Raw genomic sequence first — 17,466 nt, 5'->3', positions numbered from 1 at the left:
GGTAGGCCCTGGCTAATGTGTGTTTTGTGTCTTAATTCTTAACAGAAAAGTTTTAAAAAAAAATTAAAGATAGCAAAAAGCTTATAGGGTAAGGATATCAAGAAAGAAATATTTTTGTACCTCTGTGAATGTTTTTTAAAATTAAAAAGTTTATGAAGTAAAAAAGTTATAGTAAGCTAAGGTTAATTCATATTGAAGAAAGAAAAGTGTTTTTATAAATTTAGTGTAGTCCAGGTGTACAATGTTTATAAAGTCAACATAGTATACCGATTAATTCATCACTCATTCACTGACTCACTCAGAGCAACTTCCAGTCTGGCAAGCTTCATTCATGGTTAGTGCCCTATATAGTTGTACCATTTTCTGTCTTTAGTACCACTTTTTCACTGTATTTTCTATGTTAAAATATGTGTAGATACAGTAATACTTATTATTATGTTACAGTTGCCTCCAGTATTCAGTAGAATTTCATGCTGTATAGATTTGTGGCCTAGGAGTAATAGGCTTGCTGAGCATGCTGGCTGACACCTCTACTCCTAGCTACTTGGAAGGCTGAGATGGAGAGATCACTTTCCCCCAAAAATTTTTAAAAGGCTATACCACATAGTCTAGGCATGTAGTAGGCTGTACCATAGAGGTTTGTATAAGTATAATCCATGGTGTTTGCATAATGGAAAAATTACCTAAGGACATGTTTTTTAGAACGTATCCCCATTGTTAAGTCACACATGACTGCATATAATTAATTCAGACCATTATTTTGTCATCTATAAAATGGGTGGATATATCCACACACAGTTATAATGTATGCTTTCTGCTGGGGAACAAATCTCTTCTTATTTAACTCCAACACCTTTAACAGACAAAGCTTGTTGGCCTGACAAATCTATGACAACGGCCCTAGGCACTGATTTGACAAGCTGTGAGATGCCCATTTTCGCTTGAATCATAACTTTATAAGTGTTGACACATCCTGTTAATGGATCTTATTATGTGGTAATGATACAATGAAAATTTACTTTGTAGCAATAGCTACGATTATAACTGGGAGCTGGTAAGGTAGCACATGCCTCACAGAAATGATGTCAGTGTGTAAACTTGTCCTGCATTAAACAATGACACCTGGAAGAAATTAATGACCTAGAGCAGGTGAGTCCTATGTTTGTCTTTAAAGAATTCATTACTTGTTAAACCTACTGATGTATGTATAGCATCAGGCAACACAGCATACAGAGTTCATATTTTAAAAAGGTGAAGTCTGTGGTATTGAACTTCCACTGTATGCCAGGTATTAAATGTGAGTTATTTCTAAACTTCAGAACAACCCAACAAGGTTGAGATTAGAAAAATCAAACTGACACAAGAACAGAAAGCCAAACACCATATGTTCTCTCTCATAGGTGGGTGTTGAACAATGAGAACACATGGACTCAGGGAGAGGAGCATCACACACTGGGGGCTGTTGGGGGGTGGGTAGGGGAGAGACAGCAGGGGGTGGGGAGGGAAGAGGGGTGGGGAGGGATAACATGAGGAGAAATGCCAGATATAGTATACACCTAAAGTAAAATAAATATTAAAAAAAAAGAAAAATTGAATAATAAGCTCAAGATCAGAAAGCTAACAAGTGGAAAGAGATTATTCAGAACTGCCAGCAAAAACTTTCATGACTACAACTTGAATGTTTATCAAAAACCTCTTGGCTTCATTCCATATCTTTTCTATTGTGAATAGTGCTGTGATAAACATACGAGTGCAGGTATCTTTCTGACGTAACGATTTCTTTTCCTTTGGGTGGATATCCAGTAGTGGGATTCCTGGCTTGAATGGTAGTTCTATTATTTTGTTGTTTGAGAAATCCCCAAACTATTTGGAATACTATGCAGCAATTAAAAAGAATGAAATAATGTCCTTTGCAGCAACATGGATGGAAATGGAGGGAATTATGTTATGTGAAATAATTTAGAAATAGAAAGCCAAATACCACATGTTCTGACTTACAAGTGGAAGCTAAATGATGTGTACACATGAATATACTGTGTGGAATAATAGACACTGGACACTTGGAAGGGTGGGAGGGTGGGAGGGAAAAGAGGGATAAGAAATTGTCTAATGGGGTCACATTGTCTTCTATTCTGGTGATGGTTACACTAAAAGCTGGGACTTCACCACTATGTAACATATCTATGTAACAAAACTGCAGTTGTACCCCCTAAATCTATTTAAAATAATAGTAATAGTAAAAGTTTTAAAACAACCTCTTGGCTTGAACCTTGGCTCTTCCCCAACTTTTTTTTCTTTTTTGTCTTGACACCGTTCCTTATCTCTCAGTCAAACTCATCCCTGAACATACCTTCAATTTACCTCCTTAGCTTCTGTTCTTTTCTCCTAACTCTCTGATAATCTTTCTAATACAGTTACTTCTTTTGAACTATGTTTACCTGTTCTGGCACTTGCAGCTCCTCTTGGCCTATGTGATCCAGACAAAATGCAGGTCTACAATCCATTACAGTTTCAGTAACTAAGACTGAGAAATGAATAATGGCTTTTCACTTCCAGTTGATTCAAGTCTTGGGAAAACTGATTAGCTATTAATTTTCAACACCCAAAGACCTCTGATTTTAAGATTGTGCACATACACATATAATCCTGGGTCAACCGTGGCATGACACTGACTTCAGTATTTTATAACTTCTTCTTACATTGGAAATTACTAATTTTTACACAGAACAAGTCAAAAGTTCACCTCTTTCCCATGTTTTGAGTTCCAATTTGACTGCTTCACAATGGCAACACAGTTTATTGTTAGATTTTTATTCCTTTTTTCTCTATTCTGATAGTTTAGCTAAATATTGTATGTCACTTATGCTTGCTGTAGAAAATACTATCAACCGAAGGAGGCAAAATATCAAAGTAGAGGTTAGACAGACCTCAGAATCATGACTTCAAGGTTGTGAAGATTAGAAAGCATCATTTTATGTTATGTCCTGTAATAGCCATTATTATTAACAATAGCTAAACACATGAAATAATGATATATGAATGTAGTTGTATTTCCTACACATTGGAAATACATGTGTTAGATTTATTGCTCTGTTGATTCGTTGGTGCAGTGAGCTTTTCTGGTGGGAAGAGCGTTATTTGGGAGGAAAGAAGCACTGAGAAAAAATTCTGGCTTTAGGGGAATATGCGAAAGAAAAGGGCAAATATCATTTGTTGAATATTTTCAACATGGCAGGCACTGTACTACGTGATCTAACCTCTTCTATCTTCATGACAACCCTGGAAGTTAGTGTTATTTCCCCTTACCACAGAAAGGAAATAAAGATTCAGAATGGTCACAATCACAAAGGGTTGAGTGGCAGAGCAGATCTTGCAGCTTTGCACTGCAATTCATTGGCCAGAACACTACCTTTTTAAGGCACACAGGATAGGTCTGGAAAAAAGCTACTACTTCCCCTTAGAGTCGTGTTTGGGGTTAAAATCTCCAAAAGGTTTCAAACTAGAAAGCTAGAGCTTTTATTAACTGTCCCCCCTCAAAAAAAAAAAAAAAAAAAAAAAAAAAAAAAAAAAAAAACCCAAACAAGCAAAACCCTACTTTCTTTCTTTCTTTCTTTCTTTTTTTTTTTTTTTAATTGTACTTTAGGTTCTGGGGCACATGTGCAGATCATGTAGGATTATTGCACAGGTATACACATGGCAATGTGGTTTGCTGCCTCCATCCTCCCGTCACCTACATCTGACATTTCTCTCCATGTTATCCCTTCCTGACCTCCCCCTGCCGCTGTCCTTCCCTTGCCCCCCCCAACAGACCTCAGTGTGTGATGCTCCCCTCCCTGTGTCCGTGTGCTCTCATAGTTTGTCACCTGCCTATGAGTGAGAACATGCGGCATTTGATTTTCTGTTCTTGTGTCAGTTTGCTGAGAATTATGGTTTCCAGATTCATCCATGTCCCTACAAAGGACATACACTCATCATTTTTCATGGCTGCATAGTATTCCATGGTGTATATGTGCCACATTTTCCTTGTCCAGTATATTGTTGATGGGCATTTGGGTTGGTTCCAGGTCTTTGCTATTGTAAATATTTCCACTATGAATGTACATGTACATGTGTCTTTATAATAGAATGATTTATAATCCTTTGGATATATACCCAGTAATGGGATTGCTGGGTCAAATGGAATTTCTATTTCTAGGCCCTTGAGGAAGCGCCACACTGCCTTCCACAATGGTTGAACTAGTTTACACTCCCACCAACAGTGTAAAAGTATTCCTTTTTCTCCACATCCTCTCCAGCATCTGTTGTCTCCAGATTTTTTAATGATCGCCATTCTAACTGGCATGAGGTTGTATCTCAATGTGGTTTTGATTTGCATTTCCCTAATAATCAGTGATGATAAAAAATTTTTAATGATTGTTGGCCTCATATATGTCTTCTTTTGTAAAGTGTCTGTTCATATCCTTTGCCCAATTTCAGATGGGTTTGTTCGTGTTTTTCTTGTAAATCTGTTTTAGTTCTTTATAGCTTCTGGATATTAGCCCTTTCTCAGATGGAAAGATTGCAAAAATTGTTTCCCATTCTATTGGTTGCTGGTTCACTCTAATGATTGTTTCCTTTGCTGTACAGAAGCTCTGGAGTTTAATTAGATCCCATTTGTCTATTTTGGCTTTTGTTGCCAATGCTTTTGGTGTTTTAGTCTTGAAGTCCTTGCCTATGCCTATGTCCTGAATGGTTTTGCCTAGGTTTCTTCTAGGTTTTTTATGGCGTTAGGTCTTATGTTTAAGTCTTTAATCCATCTGGAGTTAATTTTAGTGTAAGGTGTCAGGAAGGGGTCCAGTTTCTGCTTTCTGCACTTGGCTAGCCAGTTTTCCCAACACCATTTATTAAACAGGGAATCCTTTCCCCATTGCTTGTTTTTGTCAGGTTTGTCAAAGATCAGATGGTTGTAGATGTGTGGTGTTGCCTCTGAGGCCTCTGTTCCATTGGTCTATGTCTCTGTTTTGGTACCAGTACCAAGCTGTTTTGATTACTGTAGCCTTACAGTATAGTTTGAAATCAGGTAGCGTGATGCCTCCAGCTTTGTTCTTTTTGCTTAGGATTGTCTTGGCTATGCAGGCTCTCTTCTGGTTCCATATGAAGTTTAAGGTGGTTTTTTTCCAGTTCTGTGAAGAAGGTCGTTGGTAGCTTGATGGGGATAGCATTGAATCTATAAATTACTTTGGGGAGTATGGCCATTTTCACTATATTGATTCTTCCTAACCATGAGCATGGAATGTTTTTCCATCTGTTTGTGTTCTCTCTTATTTCATAGAGCAGTGGTTTGTAGTTCTCCTTGAAGAGGTCCATTACATCCTTTGCTAGTTGTATTCCTAGGTATTTTATTCTCTTGGTAGCAATTGCGAATGGGAGTTTGCTTATGATTTGGCTCTCTGTTAGTCTGTTATTGGCATATAGAAATGCTTGTGATGTCTGCACAATGATTTTGTAGCCTGCGACTTTGCTGAAGTTGCTTATCAGTTTAAGCAACTTCAGCAAAGTATCAGGCTACAAAATCAATGTGCAGACATCACAAGCATTTTCTAGTGCATTTCTGAGCTCAAAGACAATAAGGGAAATCTCTAAACACTCCACTTGAATCACTCTATATCATGTTTCTGAGGCTGTGTTAATTTGCTCTAGTAAAGAAATTATGTTTGACAAAGTAGCTGTAATGGTAATTAGCCACTAGGTAAGCTACCTGCTAGGTAGTTACCCACTAGGTAAGTCTACCATCATGATGTATTTGGTTTATGCAAGGGGTCCAAGGATTAATTGAATGATGATGTGAGAGGATTGCCCTCCTTGTTGCTTTTAAATCTCTGATGATGTAACCAGTGCAATCCTCCCAGGATGTGACATTGAGTTTTTGCTGCTTTTGGTTTGCTATTTTGGCCAGAATTTAAGAGGAGCAGTTTCAGGGGCTTGTACTTGGCCCTTCCTACCATAAATATCTTATTCCAGAAGTCAGGGAATGACCACTAGATGGTCTGTGAACCCATTGGACTCATTGCGAGATGACCTTGAGGCAGAATTCTATTTATCACTTTCCCTCATATGCCTCCTTTCTAAACTGAAAGGCCCTAATACCATTTTGGCGCCTCTAATACCAGTGTCAGTTCAGATCTGATATCCAACTGTCCTTGCAAAGTTTGAGTACTCTTCCTCCCCAGTGCACACTTACCCTGGTGGATGGCCATAGGTCCCTTTGTGGGGATAATTTAACACACATATGCAGTCCTTGGTATATAATGGCATCACAGTCACTAAGATATGTGTGTCTGTGTGTGTGTGTGTGTGTGTGTGTGTGTGTGTGTGTGTGTGTGAGAGAGAGAGAGAGAGAGAGAGAGAGACTAGGTTCCCTTGAAGGGTTTCTCTCTCCATATATACACATCCACACACACACACACACACACACACACACACACACATACACACGTAAGTTTTGTGTGATTTCTACATACGTATGTAAGCATGATTTATATATAAATAGGTATATATATGTGTGTGTATAAATGGAGAGATATATGTATGCATGTATACATGCATATGTATATATGGATATGGATATGGATGTGTATGTATACATGTATATACGTATGTATGTATGCACTTTTGCCGTTCTGCTATCCCATCATCTTTAATGATACTAGAGAGGCCAATTCCCCAGAAACACCTCATATTTTTAACCTACCCCACAGAGAACAACTACCACCAGGTATGTCTGAGACACCAATGTGTACCCTCGCTAGTGTGGTCCTTATGGTCTCAATGAAAGGAATGCCCCCTGGGTCTTCCCAGGCAACAGAGTATGCTGGTGGGCTCTTCAATCTCATGTAATAGATTCATTTTAAGGTTCAAATCTCTTGTGCCTTCTGACTTCTTCCTCAAAATCATGCCAAAGAAATTCTGGCATCCCTACTACCATAGGACATCATTGTGTCCAAGATTTGAAAATCCATGTCTGCAGAATATTAGACAAGCTCTTGGTTTCCTTTCTAGAAAATTGACTCCCAAGTCAAGAATATGTGTACTGATGTTAATAAATTCTTCCCTCTCCATCCATACATCCCCTACCTTAATCCAGTACCTTTCAGATTTACTCTCATATGTGTTTTCTTGATTTTTGATGATACTTAATGCCCAGGTCCTATAATTCTTTTGGTTAGTAGCCTATTTCCTACCATAGCTAGGATCTGAACTATGCTGAGACCTGAGCTTAGTCATTTGCCTGGAAACAATGTATGGAGAAAAGAGAAATTTGGGAGGAGAGCAAGCAATATCTCAGTTGAGACAAAAACCAGGTCTTTATCAATTCTCCATGCAAGCATAGCTTGTGCTCCTCTGGCAAGAGGAAGGTACTATGTCTGCCTGTGTAGAGCTTGCTTCTGCCTATGTAAAGCTACTTGCAAGACTCCTATCTACATAAAAGTCCTCCCAAATTAGTCATGATAAACTAGTGATTATCTTGACAAACTATGTTATGCGACATTAACCAAATATAAAATCTTAGTGGCTTAGCACAATAAAAATTATATTTATATATATTTAGAGACAGGGTCTCACTCTGTTGCCCAGGCAGGAGTGCAGTGGTGATATGGTTTGGTTCTGTGTCCCCATGCAAATCTTATGTGGAATGGTAATTCCCCAGCATTGGAGGAGGGACCCAGTGGGAAGTAATTGAATCATGGGATTGGATTTCCACCTTGCTGTATTTGTAATAGTGCATGAGTTCTCACATGATCTGGTTGTTGGAAAGTGTGTATCACTTCCCCCTGCTCTCTCTTCCTCTTGCTCCAGCCATGTAAGACATGCTGGCTTCCCTTTCACCTTATACATTTCCTGAGGCCTCCCCAGCTGTGCTTCCTGTACAGCCTGTGAAACTGTGAGCCAATTAAATCTCTTTTCTTTATAAATTACCAGTCTGAGGTAATTCTTTATAGCAATGTGAGAAGGGACTAATAAAGGGGTATGATTACGGCTCACTGCAGGCTCCAACTCCGAGGCTCAAGTGATCCTCCCAACTCAGCCCTCTGAGTAGCTGGGACTGCAGGTGTGTACCACTATATCTAGCTATTTTTACAATTTTTTTTGGTAAAAGTGGAGCCTTACTATGTTGCCCAGGTTGGTCTCAAACTCCTAGGCTCAATCAATCCTCCTGTCTCAGCCACCCAAAATGCTAGGATTATAGGTGTGAGCCACCATGACCGGCCTAAAATTTGTTTTCCTACTTAAGCAAAGTCTGCTGAGGTTTGGGTAATTGTTTGGAGCAGTTACCTTCAGCAATTCAGCTTGTTCTGTCTTGTGACAACCCGTTCATGAGGTACTCCTATAACCACCATAGAAGGAATAGACTACCAGAGAAATTTCCACCAGCAATTAAATGTTTGAGTCTGAAATGTTATTTGTCACTTCTTCACACAACCCACTGGCTAAAAGTAGTTGGGTGCCCCACTGCCCATCACCCATGCTCTCTTTGCTACTGCAAGGAGTTGGACTGTGGGAAAATGGAACCCTCCCATGTGTTCAGAAGAGAGAAAATGACATACACTTAGAATGCTCTATAACAATGTCACTGATTTTAACTAAAATCACTTTTGGAATCCATACATGGGGCAAGGGGAATGAATATCCCCACCCCCAGCTTATATAATATATATTGTATGTAAATAGAGAATATTTGAGTTTTTTGTATATCCTAATTTCCCACATGAATATTTTTTATATTGTCTACTTCCCATTTCAAATTTGAAAAGCAGTCTTTGTGAGTGTGGCTTTGTCATTAGAAAACAGTAATAAATATCATAGAAAGGGTACAAAACAGTAGAAACAAGGTTGACTTTATTCCAAACATAAAACACTTTATTTTGTGTAAGAAGAGTTATCCCTTTCTCATCCAGGGTGACACCAGTGACTGCGCATGTATTCTTCAGCTGCTTTTCCTCTGGTAAAGACTCATGTCTCCTGTCTCTTTCTGTCTTGAAAGGATATGTTTGTCACTGAAGGTGCTCTCTGGGATCAATGTCAGAGTTGTGTACTCTGGAAAAGATCTTTGCAACTCTGGCCCAGTTGAGTCCATAAGCCACAAACTTGACTTTTCTTACTCACCATTTGTGGAACTAAATTATATTGGTACAAAAAGGGCTACATTCTAAATCATAAAAAAATATGCTGAATGAGGTATAAATAAGATTATATTCTGTGTAAGAGTGATTCCAGAGGTTAAAAATGACAGAAAAACCTAGTTCTTCAGGAAAACAACTTCTTTGGACTCACATAAAATCATGCCACACAAAATCATGTACTATTTTACATTCAAATTAGTAATGTTCAATTTTTTCTGCAGTTGAACCAGCTGTTAGCTTTCTGGAGAGTCAAAATTCTCTTCGTTTTAGGATCAAATTTGTATTGCCTTGTTCCATGAAAGAAATAAAAAAATCCTAGAAAGAAAACAAAACACAGATATTTTTGGCATTTGCTGTTCCAACTGGCATTTATGATGCTACTGCTATGGCAATGAAATGGAGGAAATACATATATATTTGCTTACCATCTTTCATGAAAACTGCATCAACCTTGTGACCAATTCCAGGAAAGTCATGTGCTATCTTTTTGGGATAACCTGCATCCATAGATCGTTTATATTCATCATACCTGGTCAGAAAAATGCTGAGAATGTCAGACCTTTTGCTAAACATGTAGACTCTCAAAATCATTACAGAAAATACAGCATCAGGAATTTAACCAGAATATTTCATTTTATAGATCATTTGTAAAATGGGGAGTGGTTGGGGTCAGGTGGAATGTTGGGTGAACTAAAAGGCTTATAAGGCTCCTCTGAAGCCCAACATCAAATTATCCAGTAGGTTCTACATTGTCTTACTGAGGCAACATACTATGGAAGATAAGCTCCTTTTGGCCGAGGTAGCTCAGTTAAGATGAATGCCCTTAATTCTACATCCTTTAAAAATTCATCCCCATACATTCTCTGGAATCCCAGTACAGGCATTTTGTGATGATTATTGGTCAACAGACTAGATAATAGGCTGGCACCAGCCATTCACAGAAAAGGATGCTTGGCCAGGGCACTTTGAGACTCACTTTGAAATGGCGCAATCTAGAACTTTTTATGTAGAAAGAACTGAAACCCTAACATTTTCTGCACTTAAACTTACCTCCAGTATTTGTTACCAACAAAGAAGTAGGTTTTTCCAGTATTTTCCTCAGAAAGAGCAGCATCGATATGCTTCACCGTTCTAGGGAAGCCAAAGGAGCTGTAGATGTCCTTGGGGTATCCGTATAGCACATTCTGTCCCTGAACAGCCCAGTACTTATTCCCTGCCAGTCAAGAAACAGTGATGAAAACACTTGCCCAAGACTTCCACAGACAGTAAGGTAAATTTCTAGCTAAGTTCTTAGTTTCACATGCTAGCACAGTGCCCTGGCTACAGATTAGAATTATCTAGGGAGATATTTTAAAATACTGATGCCAGGACCCTATTCAAGACCAATTAAATGTGTCTATCTTTTGAAGCTTCCTAGGTGATTCTAACCTGCAGCAAGCTTTAAGAATGACTCATTTATGGGGTTGGGGGCTTCTTTCCAAAATCAGTTGTTCAAATGACTAAAGAGTTAGTTATGCCACCTTCGTGATATAAACTTCAGTTCTCCAGGTTTGCTCATGGACTGCAAACATTCAAACCGTTTGTATCAAAAGGGCGGAGTGCTGTAGTGACTGACAACCTGTAAGTATTTGCGATTCTGGATTCAAATCACTGCACTTGACTAGAAGACAGTTCCAAATACTTGAATTAATGCTTTGTCCAGATTCTGTGTTTATACTCAGCCCTTCATCACATAAAGCTGATCTCATATACTAAAAGCCAAGATTTCTCTCATTGTACACATGTGATATCTACCCCTCATGAAAAGGGATTTTATAACTTTCTGTCTCTAATATCCATTTAATTTCATAATTTAAGGCTAGAAATCCTGTTTCAAAGCATCTGGCCCATCTGACCTGGATTTATTCTTTGCCTTGAGTGTATGGCTGAGTCAAATGTTTTACTCATTGTACTACGCTAAACACATATTTGCAAAAATACTTGTCATGACATAGTGTCTTCAAAGCCAGGAACTGGTCATTGGATTGTTTTTCATTCTGACAGAATCAAAGAAGTTTCTCCCATTCAATTCAGAACTTCTTATAATTTGATGTGCATAAGTACTGCCCAGGAAACTTGTTAAAATTCAGATTCTATCAAAGAAGATCTGAAGTGGGAACTAAAATTCTGAATCTGTAATAGACTGTCAGGTGATGCCAATGCTGCTGGTCTGAGGACCACACTCTCACAGCAGGGCTGCAGCAACTCTTATCTGGCTGCCTACTGGAGACCTCCCCCATTCTCAAGAGGGTAGTCTGTATTGAAATAGAGTCTAGGAAATCATACAAACAAAATCTTTCTGTTCCATCCCCTGTAGGATTGGTGCAAGTCTTGATTTTTACTTTGAGTATTCCCAGGAATATGGAGGGGGTTTTAAATGCATAGTTTGTGCAGAAAACATTTTTGGAAATCTAGATTCATTAAAAAGGTGAGAACATTCTATCTCCAGTCATTTGCCTTTTGTTTAAAATGACTCCAAACTGTGCTACGCGCTGTTTAGTTAAATTGATGGACTTTCATTGATTTGGTTGGTGAGACTGAGATTTTTCAATAGTCCCTGGAGAGAATGTAGCTAGTACTCTTATATCTCAGTCCAAAAGGGAATGCAAAATTAATTTGTAAAAACAGTGAAAAATAATTAGAAGGATTACCTTTGAAAAACCGGACTTCATCTCTGTCAGCAAATTCATAAGCAGCTTCAAGCCCATTTGGCAGTTGTGGCCAGAAAACAGAAATGAAATTGAGCTCAACTTCTGGGTAGTAGGGATTTGTGCGCATATAGAATCTGATTCAAAAAAAAAAAGAAAGAAAAGTTTCCATCTAATGTCTGGTAATCTCTGGCAGACATCCAGCTCCTTCTTGCTGCTGACACTTGTGGTGTGCTGGTAAATGTTTAACATTCAGCTCTCCAAAGGAGGGTTGGTTTATAGAATTCGCTTATTTCCCTCAGTTAAAATACTCCCATTATGACGAATTTAAAGAGTCTCAGTGGAGCACCATTGTATAGCATACAAATAAAACAGGCATATGTAACTTTAAGAACATAAATAAGTAGAAAAATGCAGTAAAAATTATGACAAAGTGATGAGTTTTGATTATTTTTATTACCTTTCATTTTAATGAAAGGTAACTTAATTTTTTATACACTTTAAGTTTTATCTGTTTATTATTTATTTTATTTATTTATTTTTGAGACAGAGTCTCACTCTGTTGCCCAGGCTAGAGTTCAGTGGTGCAATCTTGGCCCACTGCAACCTCTTCCTCCCAGGTTCAAGGATTCTCCTGTCTCAGCCTCCCGAGTAGCTGAGATTACAGGTGCAGGCCAACATGCCCAGCTAATTTTTGTACTTGTAGTAGAGACAGAGTTTCACTATGTTGGCCAGGCTGGTCTTGAACTCTTGACCTCAAATGATTTCCCCGCCTCAGCCTCCCAAAGTGCTGGGATTGCAAGTGTGAGACACTGCGCCTCACCTATAATATAATTTTTAATAATGGCTATGGTTCACAGCTAACTTGCAAAATTCTTCAAAATTTAACAGTCGGCCTTGGTGAGCCATTAGGAGTCAGCTGTGCACATTACCAACTGGACCATGACTCTAATATCCTATATTTAGTGAGTACTTACAGCACACCAGGCTCACTCCTTACATCAGACCTTATCAAAAGGACACTACAAGAAAGTATTTGAGGATGAGAAACTGAGGTCGGGGAGCCTAAGGGAGGTGTCTAAGGCCACCCAGCTAGTAAAAGACTAAGGTTGATTTAAACTTAGCTCTGGCAACCACTCCCTTTGTTGTCCCTCAGTCAGTAGTACTTATACAAAGTGGATTATAGAGCTTATAGGGACTAGGGTAACAGCACAGAGTAAACTGTCATGAGGGCTGACACAGAGGAGTTCTCCAGATTCCAGGCCACAGGGAAGCCTATGTATGACCTTGGCCATCAGGAACCTGACTTCTAGGTCCAGTCCTGCCTCTGCCTGGCTGTGATGCCTTGGGCAAATCAGTTACTATCTCTATCTCTAGCCTTTCATGTCTCTCCGATGTGGCAACATTTAAATGATCTCTGTGTCCTTTCAATTCTGGCAAATCCTGAAATTGATCCTGTTTCTTGTAGTAATATTTGGTTTGATAGGTGTGTCCTGCTGTTCTGAGAGGCTTCCTTTAAAACCATGTGTTTTCTTAACTTGTCCTAGCATTGAACCACACCCTGTATAGTTTACATCCAGCCTTATCTTTTACGCTTAAAAGTAAAGAGAGGGCAGAAACAATTATGAGCCAGTGCCCTGAATTCTGGGATAGATGCGACCGCAGAGTAGTAAAGCAGCGCCACAGCACTCTGAGAGGCTGAAGAGAACGAGCCTTTCAGATCACCCTGACTTTCTATGTGCTGACCTTTCTGTAGACTGCATCATTCACCAAATGCAGTGTGTCGCAATACAACAAAAGAGTGTGTTGTTATTTTGCCTGATCCTTTAGGAATCACTATGGTACAGAGAGCAGGCCTGCTCCTTGCATGTGAGATGACCTCAATCTTTTTGAGTCCACATGCTGCAGAGGGAGTTTTAGGATTCTCTTTTAAAGAGGAAAGCACCATGTTTTGGCTGCCCCTATCTGTCCAAGGAGGGATTTTATCAGTTCTTGGGAACTTTTCTAGCATTTGTTTCCCTTCCTTCTCTTTTCTGGGTCTCCAGGGGGCAACAGAGACCCTTCATGATCGTAGACTTTGGGAGGGCCATTTTTCCAGGATGTCAGGAGTGATGATGAAAGAATGGCCATGCAACCCTCATCAGTAAGATGTTGCTATGGAAAGGACCACTTTCTCCTAAGAAAGTCCTATGAGACTCATCACCATAAAGAGTGGCATAATGAAAAGAGACCTGAAGTAGGAGACAGAAGACCAATAACTTCTGTGCTACTAATGAGCTCTGTGGCCCCAAAAGATCTCTTTCCATCTCTCTGACTTACTTTTCTGATCTATAAAATGGGATTATACATACTGATTTTCTAAAGCAATTATATTTTCTGAGAATCAGATGATCTAATAAATGTGGAAAAACAAAGTTGTTACAAGTACATTCTGTTGTACAAATGCATGCAGTTGCTACCATATTAATTATAGATGTAAATGAGTGTGAAATAAGTAACACACGAAGCATAATAGTTAACTATAGTAGTGAATGTTGTTATTATTACAAATGCAGATCACAAAGAAGAACTGACATCTTACCTGTCTTTAAAGAACATCACTTCTCCCCGAATCGTAGTTATAGCATCAAAGGTTAGCTTGCTGTCACACACTTGTGGGGTTTGTGGGCCTGTGGGCTGGACAGGATTTGGGGACTGTCCTAAGGAAAATAAAATACCTGAAGTTAGTTTTTCCTAGTATTAGAAAACTACATAAACAATGAGGACAGCTTCTTCAAGGATATCATTAATGGCTGTTTTATTTCAAGTAGGTATAAAGACCACCAGGCCCTTGTCCATAATGTTTTTCTCCATACTTACCATATATGGCTTGGATGCCATCAATGTCATCCTGAGCCAGCTGAACATCACCACTGAAGGTGTAGCTGGGGAACATCAAAGCCCCAATGTCAGTAGAATGAGAGAGTCCAAGGGAATGGCCGAGTTCATGAGCCGCAACACGGTATAAGTTGTACTCTAAAAAAGCCAATATATCCATTTTAACTATTTGAAATGTATTCCTTTTTGAGGCATTTAACTAACAAGTAATTTACAACTACAAGGATGAATGTTCCTATTTTCTCAGTGACTTTTTGAAATATATGTGTGCATATATTTTTTCCAAAGGCAGAAGTCATGCGCTTATTAACAATTAAGATACGTGTTAAAACCTAAACTCTATGATTACACAGTTACAAGTAAAAGACAAACTCAGCTGACTGAAAGCCTATCACAGATTAGTCAACCTTACCAATGATTAAATGACACATATTAGTTCGCAGAGAAGCAATAAAGTTCTATTAACATTTAATATTTTTCTTATTTATAAAACTGATAAATGTTGACTGCTGGAAATTTTGGAAAACACAAAAACTTTCCTTTTCTTTAATTTCCACACAAGTTTATAACCACTATTAAATTTTGCTGTTTTCTTCTAATGAAAAAGATTCAGTGGTGATGCCAAGTAAAACATCAAAGTTTTCAACATTTTCTTAATAAAAATTTTAGTGTGGCCTACTTGTCACTGCTAAGATATTGTTAGCAGACATGACCTCTCACTTTTCTAAGTGTATCACTAATTTTCTGAGTGGTAATAGAAAAATAAATACTTATACGAATGCATTCTTTCAACTAAATCAACCAATATTACAGTGAAACATGAAGGGGTAGGAGAATTGAGAGAAACAAATTTGATTGGCTTACCTCTGAAATTGTTGGTCCACGTTTCATCTTCATCAAAATGAGCATCCCCTCCAATACCTGGGCCTGGTTGAAAAGCATGAGCAAGATTTCCTCCAGGTCCATCAAAGGGAGAATTGTCCCGATGATCTGAAAGAAACAGAATTCAAGGAAGGGTCGTTGTGGTTCTTATGTAGGCTAAGCTAGAAGGGCAAGCATTAGTTTTGTTAAGGGACCAATAGACTTCCATCAAATGTGATGCAGTTTCTCTCTTTGAGCCCATAAAATCAACATTCCTTTTAAACAAGCAACTCCAGTTATAAAGCTATGAGATTTAGGAACAAGGTGAGGTTAAGGTGCTACGAAAAGAACTTACCTCCCCTGACAAAAGATATCATTATGTCTGCTTGACCCTTAGGGACCTTGGTGAATGTCAGAGGTGTGACATTACTCCAGAGTTGAAAGGCTTTCTCAATGGCATGGTCCACATCTGATCTTGGCAAATCTGGAGTGTAATTTTCAATCCTTAGCATGAAATAAAATAGAGACATGTTGAACATGACTTCTTAACCACTGTCATGGGAAATAGCTCTCTCACTCTGGCCCCTCAGTCTGGCTACCTGTAGGTCAGATGTGTTTTCTCCCAACGAGGGTTCCCCTCAGTGAGGACAAACCGAGCCACATCAGGCACTCCACACCTGGGCTGCTTCATTACTTTCAGGGTTTCAGCATCTGGTTTCCCCGTCACTTTCAGACCAAAGAATTCCTGCATTTGCTTCAATTTTTCAACCACTGGGCCACTGTTTCTCTGCTTTTCAACTTGCTTGCCATCATTCTTCAGGTTGTAGTATTGTTCCAGGTATTTCTGACAAAAGAAAATTATCAAAACACTGCATGGGAAATCTTTCTCATTATTCTAAAAACTGGTGGCATTAAGTTTTAGCCAAGACAGAGAACTGCTTTTAAAGCGTGTGTTTAGGTTTCACAATTGCTTTTATCTTTTTCTTTGGTGAGAAATGAAATTTATCCTTATCTTTGGTGGGAGTAGAAATGCCCCTCTATTAGGTACTGTAGTAAACTCTATAGTAGAGCAATTTTTGTAGAGCAAGATTTCCATACTGTGGCAAGTCTAAAATTTGTAAGAGAGGTTTGAATACTGTTCCTTTAGTTTCCTCTCACCTCCAGCTGGAAAAGGAGAGCCTATGCATGGCTAGATATATTTTTGTGGGAGGGTGATGTTTCTAGCAAAATAAAATTGTCTTTATAGGAAATCCAACCTTAAAAAACGCCATTTCATTTCTGTGGAAATACACAAACTAAAGATTTGCATTATTGTCATTTGCAATGCAGCATTTACCTGGACTATCTCCACATCTTGCTCTTGTGTTTCTAGAGTTGCTGGGAAGCCATGAGACACCACACCCCAGAACAGGAGCAGCAGCAGCAGAGGATAGCTGTGCATATTGGCCTTTGTCTTCCTTCTCAGTGCAAGGCAAGTGATGGGTTCTCAGCTCCCTACTGCTTCAATACCCTAGCTAGGAAGCTCCCTCTGTATATATAGAGTCCTTGCCCTTCTAGAAAGCTGAAGGCTGTATGACTCATGTTTTATTAACATCCTCTTGATTACCTATGAATAGACTAAGCAGTCATCAGAAATAGTGACTCCTAGCAGATTGTTTGGAATCGCTTGGTGTTGCAACATCATGATTAATTTCAAACAAGACATGTGTGAAGGAGACACACTCCGCCATGTAAATAGTGGTTTTCTCCAATTCACTTCTCTCAAATTTGAGACAGGCTCTTGTTATATTCACAGGTCAAAGAGTACTTTATGGGCTTTTTGAAAAAGACTTGATTCTGATGGTCATAAAGTGCTACAGGTTTCTCCACACACCTTGCTC

The 17,466-nt window shown here is 38.8% G+C and overlaps 1 protein-coding gene and 1 long non-coding RNA gene across 3 annotated transcripts in view; one reads left to right on the top strand and one right to left on the bottom strand.

The window, feature by feature from the left end:
- The window catches only part of LOC116556405, a 400,504-nt gene that overhangs the window by 116,501 nt on the left and 266,537 nt on the right, over window positions 1-17,466 (top strand). The window lies entirely within an intron of this gene.
- MMP1 (matrix metallopeptidase 1) lies at window positions 8,854-17,168 on the bottom strand. Its single transcript, XM_032285750.1, has 10 exons — window positions 16,923-17,168; window positions 16,186-16,430; window positions 15,942-16,090; window positions 15,590-15,715; window positions 14,708-14,863; window positions 14,430-14,547; window positions 11,852-11,985; window positions 10,212-10,374; window positions 9,587-9,690; window positions 8,854-9,476 (listed from the first exon to the last, which is right to left on the bottom strand). The coding sequence occupies exons 1-10, from the start codon at window positions 17,025-17,027 to the stop codon at window positions 9,367-9,369; spliced, it is 1,410 nt and encodes a 469-aa protein (XP_032141641.1). The 5' UTR covers window positions 17,028-17,168; the 3' UTR covers window positions 8,854-9,366.

Source organism: Sapajus apella, unplaced genomic scaffold (genome assembly GCF_009761245.1).
Source record: "Sapajus apella isolate SASKATOON/1434 unplaced genomic scaffold, GSC_monkey_1.0 scaffold16, whole genome shotgun sequence".
Classification (NCBI taxonomy): domain Eukaryota; kingdom Metazoa; phylum Chordata; class Mammalia; order Primates; family Cebidae; genus Sapajus; species Sapajus apella.
Note: the sequence above shows the minus strand (reverse complement) of the source record. Positions and strands in the feature narration are given on the sequence as shown.

Bases quoted from the DNA above. Each gene is read 5' to 3' on its own strand.
- MMP1 (XM_032285750.1), bottom strand. From the start codon at position 17,027: ATGCACAGCTATCCTCTGCTGCTGCTGCTCCTGTTCTGGGGTGTGGTG. The intron at 11,986-14,429 runs GTAAGATGTCAG...TTTTTGAATCAG, and splicing joins GTGATGTTCTTTAAAGACAG to ATTCTATATGCGCACAAATC. The intron at 9,691-10,211 runs GTAAGTTTAAGT...TTTTCTGACCAG, and splicing joins GTTGGTAACAAATACTGGAG to GTATGATGAATATAAACGAT.